The 19,583-nt window shown below is 43.8% G+C and overlaps 2 protein-coding genes across 2 annotated transcripts in view; one reads left to right on the top strand and one right to left on the bottom strand.

Moving 5' to 3' along the window:
• The window catches only part of CLEC16A (C-type lectin domain containing 16A), a 375,787-nt gene that overhangs the window by 149,502 nt on the left and 206,702 nt on the right, over positions 1-19,583 (top strand). The window lies entirely within an intron of this gene.
• Positions 2,042-5,192, bottom strand: SOCS1 (suppressor of cytokine signaling 1). The gene is made up of 2 exons (XM_074840724.1): positions 4,952-5,192; positions 2,042-3,029 (listed from the first exon to the last, which is right to left on the bottom strand). The coding sequence occupies exon 2, from the start codon at positions 2,952-2,954 to the stop codon at positions 2,331-2,333; it is 624 nt and encodes a 207-aa protein (XP_074696825.1). The 5' UTR covers positions 2,955-3,029; positions 4,952-5,192; the 3' UTR covers positions 2,042-2,330.

The following is a 19,583-nucleotide window of genomic DNA, read 5'->3' as shown; positions in this document are numbered from 1 at the left end:
ATGTGGGAGGATATGGATCATTTCTGCAAAATTTACTCTAAAGCAATAAAAGAGAGAAAGAGAGAGTAGGTTTGTTTCTGCCAGGAAGAAAATTAAATGGACTCAATCCTTATGCTTTTCATTCCATGCCTCTCAGTGGGAAGCCCCTTACCATATATCTAGTTTTGTTTATTTCTATCAGGGATAGTGGAGAGCCTTCTAAGGTACATAGTGCTTGTTCTACCACTAAGGCTGTCAGATGGACACTCATTTATATAGCAAGGCAAGAGTCATTAGTTTGGGGCCTGAAGGGTTAAAAGATACTACTGTGTGGGGCTGGGAAAAGAGGACAGGGAAAGGGATAACAATCTCTGCTGACAGCAAACCAGTTTGGCAGCCTTCACCCTACAAAGACTTTTTTTTTCCCAATTTAACTCCTTAAAGCTATTCATATTCAGGCAGTCCCTTTGCTCTGCTCTGGTTCTGGTATGTGCTGCATAGCACAGCATTCACTACTTCCCCAGTTTATATCCTTGTAGCTGCTGTGGAAAAGTGCATCATTTGTCAACTAATTCCAGCTTTAGAATTAAGCAGAAATGTTGTCTGCTAATCTCAGCCAGGGATGGCTGACAAGGAAACTGGGAGACTCTTATCCAGAACCCATCCAAAGAACATTTCTAGGGAAGCAGCACAGTAAAGGGTCACATGATACTGCCTGTATGTTCTTTCTTTCTTTTTCCCTTTTTCACAATGTCCAGTGCACTGAGAGTGATCCTTAGTCATGTTTGAGGAGAAAACCTATTTATTCCAAAGAAACATCAATGATGTAAGAGTTGATTTTGTAGAGTAAATGATATTAAACAAATTACTCAGTAAGGAACAGTATATAACACATACTCAAATGTTTCCTAAAAGTGGCTTTAGCTTTAAAAGGAATGTCAATTACAGTAGAGGGAGAGACCTTTTATCTTCCAAACTCTACAGATGACTTCATTTACTGCTTACAGTTACTGTAATCACCATAGATCTGTGCTGATAGACTACATTTCTGTGAAAGACTCGGTGCCTTCTTTGAAGTGATTCAGTGATTCGGTTCAGCTGGTTTTCCAAGTCAGCTTTTCATGGATCTCAGGAAATGCTTGGGGGAGGAGAGAATCACTCTATCATAATGCAGGTGACATTTTGCCAAATTAGGCATCTCAAGTCATTCATAGTTACAGCTCTCTGGGGCACTGATTTTGTATTTTACAAGCAGATAGAAACCCAGTGGTACCTTCACCCATTTCCTACAAATGGTATTACAAAACAGTCTAATGTGTTTTAATTTTTTTTCTGAATGCAGCTTAGCCATTAGAAATTACAACTGGGAATCTATAGGGTTATGTTCTCTGGATCCTGTCATGGAGCTAAGTCATAGAGTCTTTTAAAACACCAAGTCTGTGCTCTGTAGAGCACCAGGAATTTAAGACCAGAAGCACCTTTTTGAAGTCTAAAGATGCCTGCACCTTCACCATTTTGTGTATGCCAATTTAAAGAGAGAACTAAGCTATCCTTTCCCCTATGCATCATAATGATACAGTGCTCACAGCCTTTTAAAGGGTGTGGATGGCTTTTCTGAACAGTTTTACTTTTTCCCACCGATGTTCATGTGGTTTGGTTATGTCAGACAGCAACCTCTTCTTGCTTAGAGCCTTGTAGCTTTTAATAGAAATAAGGCAAGTCAGAGTTGGTGCAATTAGCCCAGCCAAGGGTTCAATTCACTCTTTCAAAAACTATGTACCACTGTAGTCTTTAACACACTGTTCCTGCTCTCATGGATTTAGAAGAGAGCTAGATTCCTGGGCAGATTCACCCTGAGGACATTTTCTGCTCACTTGCATCTTTCTGCTTTAGGCTTTTTGGGGCAGGAATCCTCTGTCTGCTGGCCTAGCACTAAAACAGACTAGTTTGATAGGATAAAGAGCAGGACCACATAACGACCTGCCTGCACTTACACTCTCGATTAGCAATTGAAGTTTGTCAGCAAGATAGGTACCAGAGCCATTAAAACTAAAAACAGAGATGCTGTTTTTAAAAACTTTCACAATAAAGTTTATTATGTTAATATCATTAAAAATATTATAAAATAATAAAATATTCTGCTTGGCAGAAAAATTATGCCAGGGTTTTAAAACCCCAGGTTTGTGCAAACAGTTTTTGTAAACATAAGAAGTCAAGTGTTCAGGTTCCATCCCAAAATACAGTAAATTGCTACAAAAATAAGTTTGCTCGCTGTCAAACATGTTTAAAAACCCAGGAAGCTGGATTTCTTTACACATCTCTCGTGTGTCCCTATACAGTTAATGCTGTACTTATATCTGAAATGGGAAGGATTTCAGATAGTCCTTTAAAACAGGATTGAGAGGAATCTGGTTTAAGTTCTCTCTTCCAAAAGTCTTCACAATGCTCTTCCGGCAGAGCTCCTGCAAGGGCTGCACACGGACTTTGCGCAGGGGGGTAACCAGTACCTTCCTCGGCGAGCTTAGGTAATGTTCCAGCAGCTTAAAAAGACAGTCAAAAGTCTCTTTGCTGCCATCGAGGCTGAATCGCCCAGTCTGAAAGTTTATCCGGATGCTGGTGGGCCCAGTGGCAGTCTTAACACTGATGGCAAAGAAGCAATTCTTTTGTGTGCTGTCCCTGATGAGGAAGGTGCCCTCAGGCTCAGATTTCAGCTTCTCGTGGGCAGCATTGACAGTCAGAGGTCCCCAGTAGAAGCCACAGGCATCCAGCAGGCTGCTTGCTCGAGTGATGCTACTAAAATCCGCTTGCGAGCGAAAGGTTCGGAAGTGTGTGTTGCTCTGTGCCTGCACAGTGCTGGGCCGGCCTGGGCCGTGGTAGCCTCGAGCCTGTGAACGATCCCGTGCTGGAGGGTCAAGTAGACATCTTGGGTCTGCTGCAACTGCATTATCTGCTGACACCTTGCTGTGCGCTACCATCCTACAGCCTAGACCAGCGGATGCGGTCTTCCATAGCGTCAGCGGCTACGGCAGGGCAGCTTTCCAGCAGCTATTCTGAAATGCCAAAGAGACACAGTGTGAGATCCCCAGAGAAAAGCGGCTGCAGTCTCTGAATGACCAAGTCTTCCATTCACATGCCTCCCACCCATTATAAAATAATAAAATATTTATTTGCCAATTTACACTGGGCAAACAACTGCTCCCTTTCTGACAAGATTAGCAGTCTGTCACTATGACAAAGTCCAAAGCTCCAAAAATATTTAGCAAGGACATCAGTGGCTACAGAGGATAATGCAGCTTCCCTGCTATGAACCCACAGAGGCATATCAGGACCGAGAGTGAGTCAGCTGACAGGACCCTCTCAGTGAGAGCTTATCTTGTATACACTCCATCAGATGCTCAAGTTTTCAGAGAACAAAGCAACAAGGTTTTACAGCTGGCTTACTAGTTTCTCTGCACATCCCTCCTTCCCTTCCCCAATCCCAACTGAGACGTCAGAACTCAGACATCATTATTATTTGGTACATTGTGTGAAAACCAGAAAGTGGGTGAAGGAAATGTAAACTCTGCAGCTGGGTATGTCTCAGGATAATTGGGGAAGAGGGTGAGGTGAATAGGTGCCATTGTGTGACTAAAGTGTAACTTGGAAGGGCAGCCTGTAACTGCCAATTTACACGGTAATCCTAAAACTACTTTTCTCTCTCCTGTTAACCTGAGGCTCAGCCATAATAGGCAATTTCCCATTCCCCCACCTTTCCCTTGGGACAACAACACTACAACCTCACTAGCATACACAAATCAACCTCTGTGAACCCTTAAAGCATTACTCCTCAGTCTCTCTCTCTTTTTTGTATTACATGCACTTTAAGTGGCCCAATCTAAATTGCTTCCTATTGATATATCTTTCAGCATGAGGGACTAAATTCATCCCTCGTGTTACTTCAAAGGAATTAGCAGTACTGCACCAGGAATGAGTTTGGCCTGAAATGTCTACCTCTGACAGTGTGGTTCGATACATCTCCGCTGGCTGCCTTGACCTTACTGGCAAGCATAGATTTTAGGATTTATCCCTATAGTCAGATATAGATCTGCAGCAGCAGCTTGTTGAGAAACCTTGAAGTGTTCTCAGAAATGAATCCCTCAGCCCTCTTACGGTTCAGGGTAACATGCTAATGAGGACTTCAAAGAAAGTATGCAGCTGGATTCCTGTCTGTGCTAATTTAACAACTTGATGTTTGGTTTCATTTCGGTCATATTACCTCCTGAAACAGCAGAGGGTTGTAAAATCCTTATGCTGGCAAATAACAGGCTGAAAGTAGCATTGGGCTTTCTTTACAACCAAAAGGAAACTGATGTCAGTTTTTCCAATTACTGAGCCAGGATTATCGCGCAGTATTTAAAGTTAACAAAAAATTAAATTTCAGGGCACGCTGGTGAGAAATAACCTCTAAGCCCGAGATGTAAAAATCGCAGGGCTCCCTAGCAGGAGCCGTCCATAGCCAAGAAAGAGTTTGCGGTGCGTTTCCAAAGGGCACAGCGCGGGGCACGCCAGTCTTAGAGCCCGAAAGCCAGAGCTGGCGGCCGGTACAAGGTGCCTCGGCTCCGCCGGCCCGGCCCGGCCCCGGCGCCCGCCCGCCGCGCTCCGGCCCGGGGCTGCTCCGGTTCCCCCCGCGGAGCGAGGGCGCGGGGTCCTCGGAGGAAGGCGGTGCCGTGCAAAACCCACCGCGGGTTCGCTTCACTGGCGTTCCCCCTGGTTTATGCCAGACGCGAGAGCTCCGTCTTGAGCACGGACACTGAGCCAAAAAGGGAGGGGAAAGAAAAAACCAAAAACCAAAACACACAAAACCAGGCAAACCCCCCCAAGCCACCAGGCTCTTGCACAACAGGCAGGGCTCCCCGGCCGTGCCTCCCAAGGCTGACCTCTCCTCCCCGCGGCGCGGCAGCGCTCCGGCGCGGCTGGCGGGACCCCCCCTTACCTTCGCGCGGGGCGCCGCGGACGGGGACCGTCCCCGGGGCGCGCAGCATACGCGCGGGCTGCGGACAGGGGCGCGCCGGGTCCGGCGGCCGGGTCCGGTGCCGGTGCTAGTGGTGGCTCCGGCGGGCGGCTGAGCATCCTCCGCGCGGGGGCCCTGCCTGGCGCCGCAGCGAGCCGCGGCTCCCGCGGGGCGGGCGGGCGGGCGGCACCTCCAGCGCTCTGGGTCCCCGCATCGCCTCTGCTTTCTATTTAACGCCGCGGCGCTTTTCTGCCGGCTCCTCCCCCGCCTTCTCCGAAAACACGTGGCCGCCGCTTCACTTTCACTTTCCAAATGAGTCACGGCCCAGCCAAGCCGAGCCCAGCCGAGTCAAGCCGAGCCTAAGTGCCCGGGCATCCCGCGGAGCGCGCCCGGAGCCGGCGCGGCAGCCCCTGGTGCCGCCGGGCGCGGGCAGGCGCTGCCCCGGTGCGGGGCCCGGGCGGGGGGGCTGCGGCGTGTGCCCCCCCGGGCTCCCCGCCCCGCTCTGGTGCTGGTCTTTGGCCTCGGGTGCCCCGTTTCTTCTGACTGACTAAATCTGGTTTTACTCTTTTTTCCTTGGGTTTTTTGTTGTTTGGTTGGTTTTGGTTTTGTTTTTTCCCCCGGGCAGCCCCAGCGGAGCGGCGGCGCAGGAAGCGCCCGTGGGGAGCGGCCGGGCGCGGGTGCAGAGGGGGCCCGGCCCGGCAGGAGGTGCTGCCCGGGCACAAGACTGCTCTGAGCCCCAAGGCAGGCGAGGGGACGCTAGAGGCAGGTGATGAACAAGGCTCTGACCTGACAGCTAGCTCAAAACGTGGGGAAAAAATGACAAGGAAAGTGAGCGAGCAACCAACGCGGGAAGTTTTAACGTGAAGATAGCTGCTGTCCTCAAAGCTAACAGGTCAGCATGGACAGAACAGGTGAGAGGACCTAATGTATAACTTAAATGTCCAAGAAGGGGAGCAAATTTAGACCAATATTAACGTTAAAGTGAGAGAAACATTCAGAGATTCTATGGTCCTTCCTTTGACAGGGCTGTGCAGATGCTACACAGAGTTTTGAGTTCTCAAAACAGAATTTCCCTGGGGTTTTCTACAGGGTAATCAGTTTTAAAAGTAACTGTTCAAATCCCCAGCTGTATTTTTAACCTCACCAGCAGCCAGTGCAGGAGGCTTGGGATGCTGTTCTGCTCTCCCAGAGGGAGATTTGAAACCTCAAGTACCAAACCAGTGTCTATGTGCTTCCTTAAGCAGGCTCCAGTAAAGTGTGCTTTCTTCCAAAGAGGATGTTTCTTAAAGTAGTAACCAACATCTGTTTAAAAGACCAAGAAGCCTTTCTTCTGATTATTCCTTGTCTTTTTTGGAAGCCAAGTGCCCTAATACATGCCTTGTGCAGTACTTCATCTATGTAGGCAAGTGCAAAAATGCAGAAACTTTGTGAAGAATTCCACTGACTTGAATCTGGAATCAAGACCTGAATGCATTGCTTCCACAGCACGTGCATTTGGAGGCATGCAGTATGACATATGGGTTTTGCAGCCAGAATGCTTCTTTACATCAGGAGCAGAGAGAGGATGTTTTTCCCCTTGCAGTCAACACGATGCTTTGTGACAATGGAAGGGAAGTGTTTCTGTCAAATTATTAAGGGGACAGGGGTTTGGGAAGGACTTATGAGTTGTCCTTTGGGATGAAGTTGAGGGAACGTATTTCCTGCTTTGAGACTGAATATTCTTTTCAAAATCCAGTGTGATCATAGACTGAACTATCCTGATGGCCATACAGTGCCTTACAGTGATCTGCAGCCAGTCTACAGTAGGTGAACCTAGAAATTTCTGATGATGCTTTAGACACCAAAATTTACTGCATATGTTCTGTCATGTGATAGTATAGTTGTTGTGAATTTGGAGAAACAGAGCTCGTCATTAATTTTAAGACCTGGCACAGAGATTCACTCAGAATCCTCTTTCAAAATCTTTTTGAGTAACTGAGCTTAAGCTAACATTTGGCATAAGCAGCTGGGGGAGGGAAGCTCAGCTGCTTTTCTGTGTAAAACAAAAGCATGAAGGAATGGTGGAACTGAAACTTACTTTAGAATTTGAACATGCAATAGCGAGAAATGTTTTGTCACTGTCTGCTCTGGTGCAGCGCGCTCCAGGCAGCAAGTAGATTCAGTGGCTGTTTTGTGTAAGGCACTGTGCATGTTCAGACAGGTAGTACAAGCATGCTTTGCCCCTTAGTAGCTTAAAGTCTACTTAGGCAAGACAAAGTCCTCTTCCTCCCTGACACCTCTCCAGAGAAAAGAGGTTTGAAGTGCTTAATGTGTCACAATAAAGTAAATCAGCCAAAAGTACAGCTCAGATCCTCTTAAGTCCTCACCTAGCCCCTGAGGCGCCCAGCAAGCTCCCTTCCTGCTACTGCACCACTGGCTCCTGCCATCCATCACTGTGGCTTTAAGGAGTGGAGCACGGCAGGGCTGTAATGCAGCACAGTGATACAAGTGTTTTTCAGATGAGATGGAGGTTGGCTGCAGGTTGCTGTAGGCGTGCCAGGAAAGCTGTTCCACTCTCATGTAATTTTTAATTTTGTAAGATCACAGGGGAAGGAAAGATCCTCCAGGTGCACGTGCAGTCTGTCTGCCATGTAGCGCAGCTGACAAAGCGTCTGTCCAAAAAGTCTTCTTCATTGAGCAGGAATGTGGTAATAATAGTTGCAAAACTTCAGAGCTTGGCAGGGCTCGAATGGGTAGGTGAGCTCCCAGACGCTGAGGAGAGTGATGGAGTGAGTTTGCCAGCTTGGACATCAAAAGTCAAGTGCGTCAGGCTGCTGCTTATGGAGTTTAATACCATCTGTATGTGGATCACCATGAGTGTGGTCTGGGGTGCTCCATAAGGTGCCTTAAAAAGACTTGCCCAGGAGAGGTGGGCATCAGTCGTAATGTGTGAAGGAGATTTGTACAGCGAGTGAAGATTTTGTGATAGAAGACCTGGGGTTTTAGACTTGAGGGTCCCACAAGATGAGCTTTCTTGGGATATCTTCAGTTTTATCCACTCATGTTTCCTTTTGCAACCCTCCCTTCTCATCCTTCTGTTTCCTTTCTCACCTTCTCTCCCTCTACTTAAAACCCCCGTAATCCAGGCCTTGAACAGAGCTCCATCCCAGCAGGGGTGGGTAAAACAGAGTTACACTACCCAGCAGAGGGCAAGGTGTAAATCTGGAGCCAGGGCAGAGCTGCTGGGCAGAGCACACATCGAAAGAAGGTCTCTAGAAACAACTGAAGTTGAAAGCGCTGCTGCCAGTTCAGATGATTCTGACATGTGCTCTGTCACAGCTTAATGAGCACTTATTGCTTATTGCAAGGTGAATTAGAGTCTGTTTGGTAAAGTAAAGCCTTCCTTGTGAAATGCCTTTTTTTCTCCTCTTCACAAAGTACCATTTCAAGTGGAGAAACAAACTGTGTTCCCTTTCTTCCCTGCTGATGGTCTCAGAAAAGAAAGGCAAAGTCTGGGGAGAAAGAAAATGATTGGGAGACATTATCCCATACCCCCTTCTCCCTTGTTTCTTGGGGCAGGAAAGTAAATGCTTTTGATCTGAAGGGTTGTATCAATAAATCTCTGAAGGCTCGGATAAAGAACAAACTCGGCTTTTGTTAAAAAGTCCTTACCCCTGTTTTGTGAACATTGGCTTGGAAAATGACAGAACATTCAGAGGAATCGCTAGGCATTTGTGCAGCAGGAGCACAGCTTACTGGCTAGAAACAGGGCAAAAGCTAGAGGGAATCTGTTCAGAAAGCACTGGGAATATGGATGCCAGGAGAGGTCTGCCAGGAGGCAGCAAGGGAAAAAAACATTCTTCTGGAGATGGTTTTGAAGGTAGGGGAGTACTGTATCTGTTGGTGATACAGGAGACATTTGCCTGTTTGATTTTCAAAAACCACACTCTTCACCCTACTAGCAGCAGTGTAATGCAGGCAGAGCTTCCTTTATTTATGCTTCAAGCCTTTCCTCACCCTGTGAAACCACCAAGAGGGAGGAGGTTGTGATACCGTGTATGGTATTTCCCAATACAAATTCCCTTATGGGGCACTCCACACCCTGCTGAATTCATCGCCCCTGCAGGGACAGTCCTCTGAGGGGAAAAAAAAAAATCAAAAAAATTGAAAGGCTTAGAAAATCAGCAGACACTCCCAATTTCAGCCTTGCTCCTAATTTTTGAGAATAGAAGCATTTTGAGAATAGAAGCTGGATTAATTGGCAGGCCAGTTGTCTGTGGAATAGCATGTTGTTTAGGATTTGGTATAGTAAGTAGGTGATCAGTGTGGGAATTAATATAGGAATATTAAATCAGCTCAATTGTGTTATTGTTATGAAGACACTTGTCAATGAGCAATCAAAATAGTTTTCCAAGTCTAATAAATTACTATTTTCTTGTAAGAGCGGTTCAAGTAAATAGGGTTACATATTTTACTATTAGTGTTTTGAGATTAGAGCCTCTCTTGTGCCCCTATTGTAAATGGTAGCTCTAAACTGACCAAATCAGCAACATCATCTTTAGAAAAGGGGAACTGAAGCACCAAGAGATTCAGTGATTTGCTTAAAGTCACAGAGCAAGATAGTCTGCAGAAGGGCTAGGAATGGAACATAATTCAGGTCTTCAGAGCCCCATACTAGAAACTTAACCACAATACCATCCTTCCTGTTTTAGTGGGTTTTGTTTTCTTCTCCAGAATCTGAATTTTCATTTAAATGAAACCCCTGAAATCGGAATTCTTTGATTTTGCAAGTAAATTAGACACCACATTGTTTCTGAGTCTGCTTTCAGATGCACTGAAACCACCATCACTGAGAGAAGTGTGAACCTCCGTCACCAACTTTAACTAGGTATTAAGGTCAGAGTTTGACGTATTTAAATGGGACATACACTAAAGATCTAACTGTTGTGACTAGACATCTCTATTTCCCTACTATCCATACTATCATTTTCTAAGTTAAGAGATAATAAAGTGGGCCTAATGAATACAGCTCATCCTCTTACCCTTTTAAGTCATTTACTTCCAGGTAAAATGGCTATAAAAATGACTCGCTTTACACTGATGTTAATTATCATGCTAGATATCACTGAAGAACAACATATGTATGGCACAGTTGTCACAGCATACACCAGTCATTATGCCAAGAACAAAATATATTTTGAGATGTCACCAATTTGTTATGAAGCATTGATAAGCATCATGCCTAATACCTAGAAAAAGGGCTAGCCATCCGGTACAGAATTAGTACTTTCTGTCTGAACAGGAATTTGTGCTGTTCTGCGGATAATATACAAACCAGATCCCATCCAGCTAGGATAGATGACAGAAATTAGCTGGGTTTGTTTTCTAAAAAGGATTGCTGTGGGTATTAGTTGTGAGAAAGTGCACATCTACTGGCTAGGATGAAAACCTGTGGTTTTTGAAAGTTGAGCAAATTAAGCTTAACTGTGTACTTAACTGAGTAAGAGTTGAGCCTTTCCCTCCTATAAGTTCCTTTGAATAGTTCAAATTGTCTGAAATGTATTTCTCTAAGAGATATAAACTGTTATATAAATAATAAATTAACTGTCTGAGGCTATGAGGAAAGTTTCTTTCTAAGCTGGCTATTCTGGAATTGTTTATTTTAAATTACGTTGGTTCCTTGTTCCCTTGAGGCCAGACTAAATGGACCCTCTCTGATGTTCAGTGGAAGTTCTTTTATTAACTAAGTCAAATCAAGATTCGCATTAGTCTCATGAATTCAAATGCTGAACAGTTAAGCATACAAAAATGTGGTTTGGGTTTTCCACATTTCAGTAGTTTAGACATCCTTCTTGGTAATTAGTTGAGTGAAGAAAAAAAAAAAAGGAAAGCCTCAAATTGTTGGTAAAAGTGTTGTGAAAGGGCAGCCTGCTTTCTGGTGTTTTTTTCATATGAATGAGAGATTTGTGTGGCTTGGTTGTATGTGTGTGTATGTATGGGAATACTCCACAACTGATGGAGGAACTCTGCATCCCTAAAAAGAAAGTCGGTGCTAATTGCAGAGGTAGCAGGCTGCCATGCAGACAGGGGAACTGCTGCTATAAATACTGAACTGGATATTTTAAAGCAGAACCATATGAAGGTAGTTTGGCTTCCAGATACACTTACTAGACTACAGAGGTTTCAGTGCTGGCTGGAGCATCGTAGACCTTGATTTTCAGAGCCAGTTGCTAATTATACTTCAGTCTGGCTACTGCAATACCTGAGTGATCCTTTCCAAAGTAAGCCAGTACAGACCTCTGCTCCCTTTCTACTGCCTCCCTCGCTGCCCTGGCAACTCTCTCCCTTGCTGTTGAAGCCACATTCTCTGTTTCTCCAGTTCCCTGTTCTCATGTCTTTTCAGATCCCAAGCCCCTGAGACTGGTAACATGGCACAGGAAAATCAGCCATGGCACTGAACTGTGCTGTGGGTTTTGGAGCCAAGGTTACTGTGTGTACATGCAGTTAGAGTCCTCAGGCGGTTATATATCCAGGTAATATGGGAAGGGGCAGCTGACTGTAAAAGAGACCACAGGAGAGGTCATAAGCTTTGGGGAAAAATTATTTTTGAGTGGGAACCTTGATGACATCAAGCAAAACATCAATTCATAATCCAAAAAGGCCTCCAGTGTCTCTTTATTACTATTTTAATGGTCTCTTTACCCTCTGCTCTTACAGTTTCCCATTCTTACAGGCATTTTCTACCACTTCCCCTTGTTTTCAATGCCTGTTTAGATTGTGTTCTGCATGATTTATGTGACTACAAATTTGCATTTGCTGCTGCAGGTGAATGGTGTTGATGCCCTTTCTGGTACTCCCATGATTCCATCTATTCAAACCACATGCAAATGCTGAGCTTCTGCTGAAATAATTCAAAGGTTGCGGAATCAGTTTCTGATGCATTTCATTCATGGGCATAATCACCACATGAGGAGATTTTTATGGTTGGGGTGGGGTGGAGCACATGACAAATGTTCCCTCACCTTTGGTTTTCAGTCCACAGAAACTGGTTAAAATGTATTCTTAATACTGTCAAATGGACCCAAATCTCCATTCTATTTCCTTGAATACAGAGAGACTCAGTAGTCCAAATTAAAAGGAAAAAAGTGCTCTTGTTCTTAAAGTGAACAAAGACCAATAGAGTGCTATTATAGGAGACAGAAGTAGCCCATAGGAAGCTGAGAAATCAGGTGATGGCATAGCAGTACGTTACAGCTTCTCATCCAGATCCAGGTAGACAGTCATACTTGGTTGGATTTTTAATACTTGAAGTCATTGAGCCTGGATCTGAATAAATCACCATTAATACTCAGCCTTCAGAAACATCTTTTGTGGGCTTGCCTACTGCATGGCATGCTGACCTCCGTATTCCTACTGTGATTGTAATCTATCTTAATTGTCAGATCTTTTTTGCAGTTAAATCTCAAAATCATAAACCACCCAAACTCTTATGATGATAGAATATATTAGGGTCCTGCAGTATCTAAGAACTCCTATACCCAACAAATAGAAACTGGTGAATGTGCATCTTTTATTCTACTGTATGGATAGATCCTATATAGATTTTAATATTGTCTTATGGCCTTGGCTAGTTATGTAACATATGTCTGCAAAGATCTAGGCAAGAAATAGCTAATATGAATTTTAATTTCTCAGTTTCCAAAGTATTGCGAAATTAGCCAGATTTCTGTTCCTCCTCTGTCCCTGGAGAAAGGATAGGTCCTGACAGGTGGCTCAACAGCCTACTTCAGAATACAAATATTAATTCCTCATTTGCCAAGAAAAGGAGAGGAAAAAAAAAAAAAACCCACCATAATTGCTTTTGTGGAAAAAGAACAGGATTTTTTTCTCAGATATTCTCCCTCTCCAGATTTATTGCAAACCTCAGCCAATTTTACATGTGAAGTCAACAAGTTGTGTTCAGAATAGATTACCTTCACCATATGCCAACTCCAGCAGAATTTCTAGGAATCAGGAGGATAAGCTGGCAGTTTGTGACACAAAATAAAAGTCCTTTAAATGTAGAATTTTTGGCATCTGTCATTAAAGTGGTAAATTAGAAACATCATCCAACTATATTAATGAAGCATTCTCTAATTTTAGAAGTATCTATATTAGTTAGATACAGACCTCACCACACATGCTTTTGGATTAATTAAGAAGACATACTACATTATGTAAAATTAGTGTAGTTTAGCATGCAGGCCTTGATGTCCCCTGTCAGTAAATCAGGTAATTGAGAATATGAATGTGGGAAGAGTGCCCAGCCTGGAGGATTTCCTGCTGGAGTTCTGGAGACATCTCACTGAATTGCTCGTCGGGAGGTTTGACATCTGTGGTAACTCACTTTTTAAGGGCAGCTTTGTCCTCTGACACTGTGAGAAGTTCTATTATCAGCAATCTTAAACTGGAAAGAAATGCTATGCTGTATTTCAATTGCAGATCTATTTCAGTTCATAATAACGTCAAAATACTGGTAAAATGTCTGATAATGAGTCTAGAGGAAGCATTAGACTTAGTCACATACACAAATTTAATTAAGCCTGCCAAGGTGACCTTCAAAAACTTATTGAATGTATGAGTAGTGACATATGATGACCTCAAACCACAAGTCATTCTAATACAACTTTACTCACAAAAAAACCTTTTGGTAAGGTGGCTGGAGCTATTCTTGTATGACAACATTTTAAATTGGTACTTCTCTTTAGTTCTTTGCTCCAGCTGTCCTGTTCTGTCTCTGTCTCATACCATGACTTGGAGTATGGCCTGAGTAACCTGGTACTGCAGCAGTACCAAAACTACATCCATGACTTTCTGGGTTTACTTCTAAACAGAATGATCTGTATATTCCTGATATTACAGCCCCATCCAACATAAATTAATGCAGCCCTCAGGGGATTGCTGTTTTACTATATCTCTAAGCTGAAGTTCCGTAATTAGATTTCTCTAATCACCAGTATAAAAACTCAGATTAGCTGGGTGATAACTTGTCAAGAGAAAGCAGATATTTTTCTTCAAATGTCACGTGTTGGGGCATTTTCCCTCAAGAACTTTTATAGGCAAACAGATGCAATTAAGCAGCTACTACAATACTACCAGGAAATACCAATAAACTTATGAATGTGAATTTAAATACTGTGCTCTCTCCCATGATTTCCCATATAAATAGGTTTACATCCTCTCTCCCTGAGTCTATAAGGAAAGGTTAAATTGCTAACAAGGAGTATAGATTTTCCCGTTAGTCAGTCCCTTTCTCATGCTCATGGAGTGCTGTGACTTCCACATGGCAAAGGTGGAGCACACACTTACAGGCAAGGTCCTGCACATCCTGAGAGCTTTGCCTAGCTTCAGAGGCCTGCTAGAGACCCAGAATTTCTGGGTACATTAAATATGCTCCGGTATCTTCCCAAGTCCATACTTACAGTATATGCTTTGGTCAGGAGGAAATCTTTTGTGAGTTTAGATTTCTTTGCTAAAGGCTTGGCAGGAGCTTCATCAGAGCCCTTCAGAAGATTTCCAGTTATAGTAGTATATAAACACAGTAACAGTGGTACAATGTCTGTGATCTCAGGATGTTTCTCAGGATTTTTTTTCTTTGTTGAGCAAGGTAAACATTCTGTTCTGTAGTATGTGCTGGTTCTTTAACAGGAATGTGATGGATATGCTGTGGCTATGGAAGGATGCAAACGTGACTTTACATTAGACTTGACTTCTGCATCCAAAATGCTGTGAGTGGCAGTTGGGCAAAGATCTCCAAGTAGATGTTTTCAGTAAAATGGAGAAGCAGATCTGCACTCAGAATAGAGCAGTGGGGTCCAGACCTTAGCTTTACTGCTAAAAATAGCTTATTTTTGAAGAGATGAAAACCAAAGACATTCGAAGCTCACTTCTAGATACATTTGTGTTACAAATTTTGAATTATCTGAAAGGATACCACCTAACTCCATCCATTTTCCTCCCTTCATTCTCGCTTTATATTCCTCGCATATTTTACTCTCACTTTCTTAGTGTCCCGTTTTCCCTCGCGCAGTCCTGTTGGGCCGCAGACTGAGGAAGCCCAGGGCAAGGCTGTGTGCTGTGCCGGTGGAGCAATGCCAAGGGATCCCTGCACTGGAGGGCTCCAGGTGTCAGGGCTGGAAAAAGCAGCTTGCCTGGATCAAGCATTGGAAAAAAAAAAAGTCCTCACTTCTTGGTTGCTCATGGGCCATACTAAAAATAGTTCACCATTGATAAGTCTGAAATATATAGCAATGTGGCATTCCAGCAGTAAGTTGCGTAGCATTCTACACTTTTCTTTCTCTGTTTCTGTACGAAACTCAATAAAAAACTTAGTCTGATATGCACACACAAACACACACACACACAAGAATGCATTTACTCTCAGTGGCTGCATTTACCATCAAAGTTGGTAGTATTTCCTGAAATTGGTTTCTGATCCCCCTGAAAGACTCTGGGGTTTTCTTTTTTTTTAAAGGTTAATTTCAGGGAAACTGAACAACATACATGAAACTCTGAAATATCAACTGTGCAGATAAATTGTGGTATCAAGGGTGTAATGCATGTGACCTGTCTCCAGTTCCCTGAATTCCAGTGAATTCCCAGTTTCCACTAGCGGGTGGCAGGCAGATCTGAGTGTGGTTATTTTCTGTTCATTTTGTGCCAACATGTGGTTGCAATGGTGGTAGAAGGGTAGAAGTGGTGTGATTTGGGGGGGGAGAGGGAAACACTAGACTTGAGACTGGGGAGGTAAACCTATTGGTTTTTACAGTGTTGTGCTCATTGAGTTGTTTCAGATCACACATGAATCCTCTTCATGTGACAGACCCACTGCATAAAATACCAAGAATGGTACCACCTGCACATCTTTGGCAAATAGATCATCTCCTGTGATTCATTCAACATTCTTTCTGTGCTCTGCGTATGATGATCTCTCAAATGTGTGCTTGAAGGGCAGGGCTAGAGCTGAATCCGGTTTTAAAAGATGAGCCACAAGCAGAGTTTTGTGCAGCATATAAAAGAAAAAGTGGTGTCCAAAGCTTCCAATGTAGGTTGCCAAAGCAGTTGCTGCTGGATGGAACTGGATGTTTCTACTGGCTATTTAGAAACAGCTTTAAGAGACTTCCCTCTCTTAATTTCACTCATACCTTAACTTTGAGACACTGAGAGTGTCACTGGCAACTTCCCAGAAGTCCTGTGGCTGATTCTGATTTGCATAAACTTTTCTGTGTACTGGTATACGCAGAGAGAAATGGGTCCAACTGAAGTATTTTCTTGTCTTTATGTCTCTTCCCTTATCTCCTCCCAGCTTCCTTTTTCAGGGCTGGGGAAATACGATGGCATGCTTGTGCAGGAAGAAGCAGATTTGGGAGGGTCTGTGTCGTGGTGTTGTACTCTGCTGGGTTTACTATGACAGGGAGCACTCCATGAATGGAGACAAGGCCTCATCACCAGGGATTCAGCAGCCATTCCCTCTGAAAATGGGATTTTGGTGCAATCATGAGGCTCTATAGAGACCCCATCACTGTTCCAGAGAATCATTACCCCATTTCCTCTTCTGTTCTCCTAATTAGCAGCTTGCACTTCAGTACAGCACATACCACAGCCTTCCTCCCGTCTTGCACGCTGGCGCGCACGCTGCACTGATGTTATGTGGTTTACAAAGCCAAGAACTGAAAAATTGGGCAATATCAGATTTACATTTGCATACGCAACCTGAAATCTGCCCACTCATACATTTGTACACTGAGCGATGCAGGGGTGCTGGTGAAATGTGTGATCTTAACTCTTTCACAAAACTAGGACAGAATTTGCAGGAAAAGACAAGGAAGGCCCTGTCTAAATTTTAAGGGCTGGAATGTGCACTTACATTTTTTTAACACAGTTTTCTATAGATAATTCTGTATTTTACAAAGAAGAAGGGTATAGAAAGAAACTTTGCTAGCATTCCAGAATGTTTTTTTGATACAAACTTATTGTTGTTTTAGTTATGTTAATTGCCAGAAAGATAATGCGCTGTATGTGGGCGAGCAGAACTCCATCTCCAGGTGCTGAATGTAGAGATCACTGAATTGAGGCAGGATAGGCTGGCAGAACTATGGTTCCCCCAACCGATTCTGGATCTTTGAGCTCCTGCCTTACTTAAGACTAATGATGAGACACCAGAATTGTTCAAATTTTGAAGATAAGTGCTTTTGTGCATGACAGCATATGCTAGTTTCTAAACAGATACAGTTCAGCAATGCAAAGCATGCATGCAGGCCAGGTACGGCTCAGACAAATCAGAGTGGATGGAGATGGAGTGCCCCTTCTACTGGGGGTAGAACGGGCAGTATTTCTTCCATCTGAAGTGAATATATAGAAACCTCATGAAAAACCAACGCTAAACATGTGTGGCCTTTTGGAAAGTGTCTCTCTGCAAATGCATCCACAACATCTAGAGTGATAAAAATCATCTACTGAGCTGAGTCGAATGGCGTAGTTGAAGTGGAGCTGTAAATAAAGTGGTAGGCGGTTTCCTGCTAAAACTCCCCTGCATGTCCAAGAATGCACTGTGACTCAGCCATTGCAGTCACTGGGAACTCAGTGCAGACACCCTTTTCTAGTGGGCATTCTTACTTCTCTTTTTGCACCATATCAACAGGGGCTCCATTCATCCCTGGAGGAATCAAATTGACAATATGACCCATTATTTTTTGTTGTCTTAAGGTAATGATCTTACAGTAGACCAATGAGACTGTTTGGACTTCTTGTTAAGCTTGTCATTTATCAATGACCCATGCCTGCAAAACAGTCTCTCTGCTTGGACCTTTGTTAGACCTGCACGTGAAAGTTCTTGGGACTTACACTAGCATACTTTAACTAGGCTCTTATTTGCATCTCTCAACAGCCTAAAAATCAATTTTTTGTTGCTTTCATTTCATGTGCAAGGAGACTCAGGAATGACTGGATTTTTTTTTTTAAGAGTATGTGTGTAAATATACTGAATGGAAGGGAGACAATTACGTATTTGCTTATAATACATTTTCTAATGTATCTACTGTTCCTTCAAAGAATTAGCATCTTTGGAAAGATGAACTGAGCTGGGAGAAGCTATGCCCTTGTTAAAATAACAGCAGTAGCAATGTCGAGTAACTTTTAGGTCAGCAGCATCTAGAGTCTCACTTGCCCTAGAATATTTTATGTTTGAAACTGTCAGATGTCACCTTACTCCTCTAGGCTCATAGTTTTGGTACATCCTTTGTCATTAAGATGATGCTTTCCCCGGTCCATTTTGAACCTGCACTGATAGTTGCCTCTCCAGGTGAAAAGTTCTGTACCCACATGGCTTTAAACTTGGCATTGGCAATTAATAAAGCAGATTTGGGAGATCTGCAGGTTCCCATGAGCTGAGCTAGAATGGGCTGTTCTGTTCTTTTTCCCCTCTTTATTCCATGCAATCGTTGCTTCTTTCTTTCCTCTTTGATTTTTAGCCTGCCTCTTCTCCTCCAGTTCACAGTCCTTTTCCTTTTTTTTTTTTTTTTTTAAAAATGTATTGTACTCCCTCTGTGCTAGTCCCAGCTAACTCCTTATTGGCTTCTTCCATAATACTGCTGGAAGTTTGTCCCCATCTGACCTTTCTCTCTGTGAACAAATCCCAGTGTTCCAGGTTTAAAATTTACTCCACTCTGCTTTTTTGCTGCTTTCCAACCTGTTTTCTAATTGCTTCCTGTAATTTCTGTTTAATACCTCTTTTAGTTTCAAAATGCTCTCTGTCTTTTGCTTTCTTTCTCTCTCTCTGATATTAAGTATACTTTGTACAGGTTTTTTTCTGAGAATTAAGTGTACCTTCTCCTCCAGAGTTTTCAGTTTAGCATCTGAAAGTTATCTGTGGTTCCTTATTAGTGAACTTCCTTTCTGGGAAGTTCAGCCTCCTTGTATTTTGACTCAGGTCATTAACATCACAGTAGATTCTTTTTTTCTTGCAAATTCCCATAACTGCCCACCTTTCTTCTCTTTTCTTTTCCTCAGTCCTCTCCAGTACCACACACAGCAGTGCTATGCGGTGCATTGCTTTATGAAGGCAGACACCGGGTTGCTTTCCCTCAGACAAGTCCTCTTTTGCTGCTCTTACACCTGTGAATGGTGGCAGATTTGGTATGTTTTGGAAACCTCCCATCTGAAAAACAGGAGTCATGGTTTTCACAAAGTGCACCTGAGGAGGAGATACCCAAGGAACTGGTGCTAGGAAGGAGCTCAGATTGTTGCAGAGGCCAAAGGCAACTGCAGGGTAGCTGGCACGGGGGGACCTGACACTGGGGAGTGGGCTGAAAGGCGAGGGCAGCGCTGGCAGTGCCTGAGGGTCACGAGAAAGCAGCTCTGGGGTGATTCCAGGCAGGCAGAAAGGGAAGGTCCAGGAAGGATATGTAGCCCAGGGTTGTTGAGTCAGGGAGGGGATGCTCTGGTGTGGAAGGCTGGATATTTTTATTTTGTGACAAGAAAGGCAGCTCTCTAGAGGAGGGAGAGGTTTTGAAATGGGTTTGGAGAAGTGGGGTAAAAGATATGGAGGATGCCAGATCCAAAGTCTGGGGGAACTGAAAGCAATGGGTGGAAGTGTTGC

Source organism: Strix aluco, chromosome 15 (genome assembly GCF_031877795.1).
Source record: "Strix aluco isolate bStrAlu1 chromosome 15, bStrAlu1.hap1, whole genome shotgun sequence".
NCBI classification, from domain to species: Eukaryota; Metazoa; Chordata; class Aves; order Strigiformes; family Strigidae; genus Strix; species Strix aluco.
This window is presented reverse-complemented; position numbering and strand designations above follow the sequence as displayed.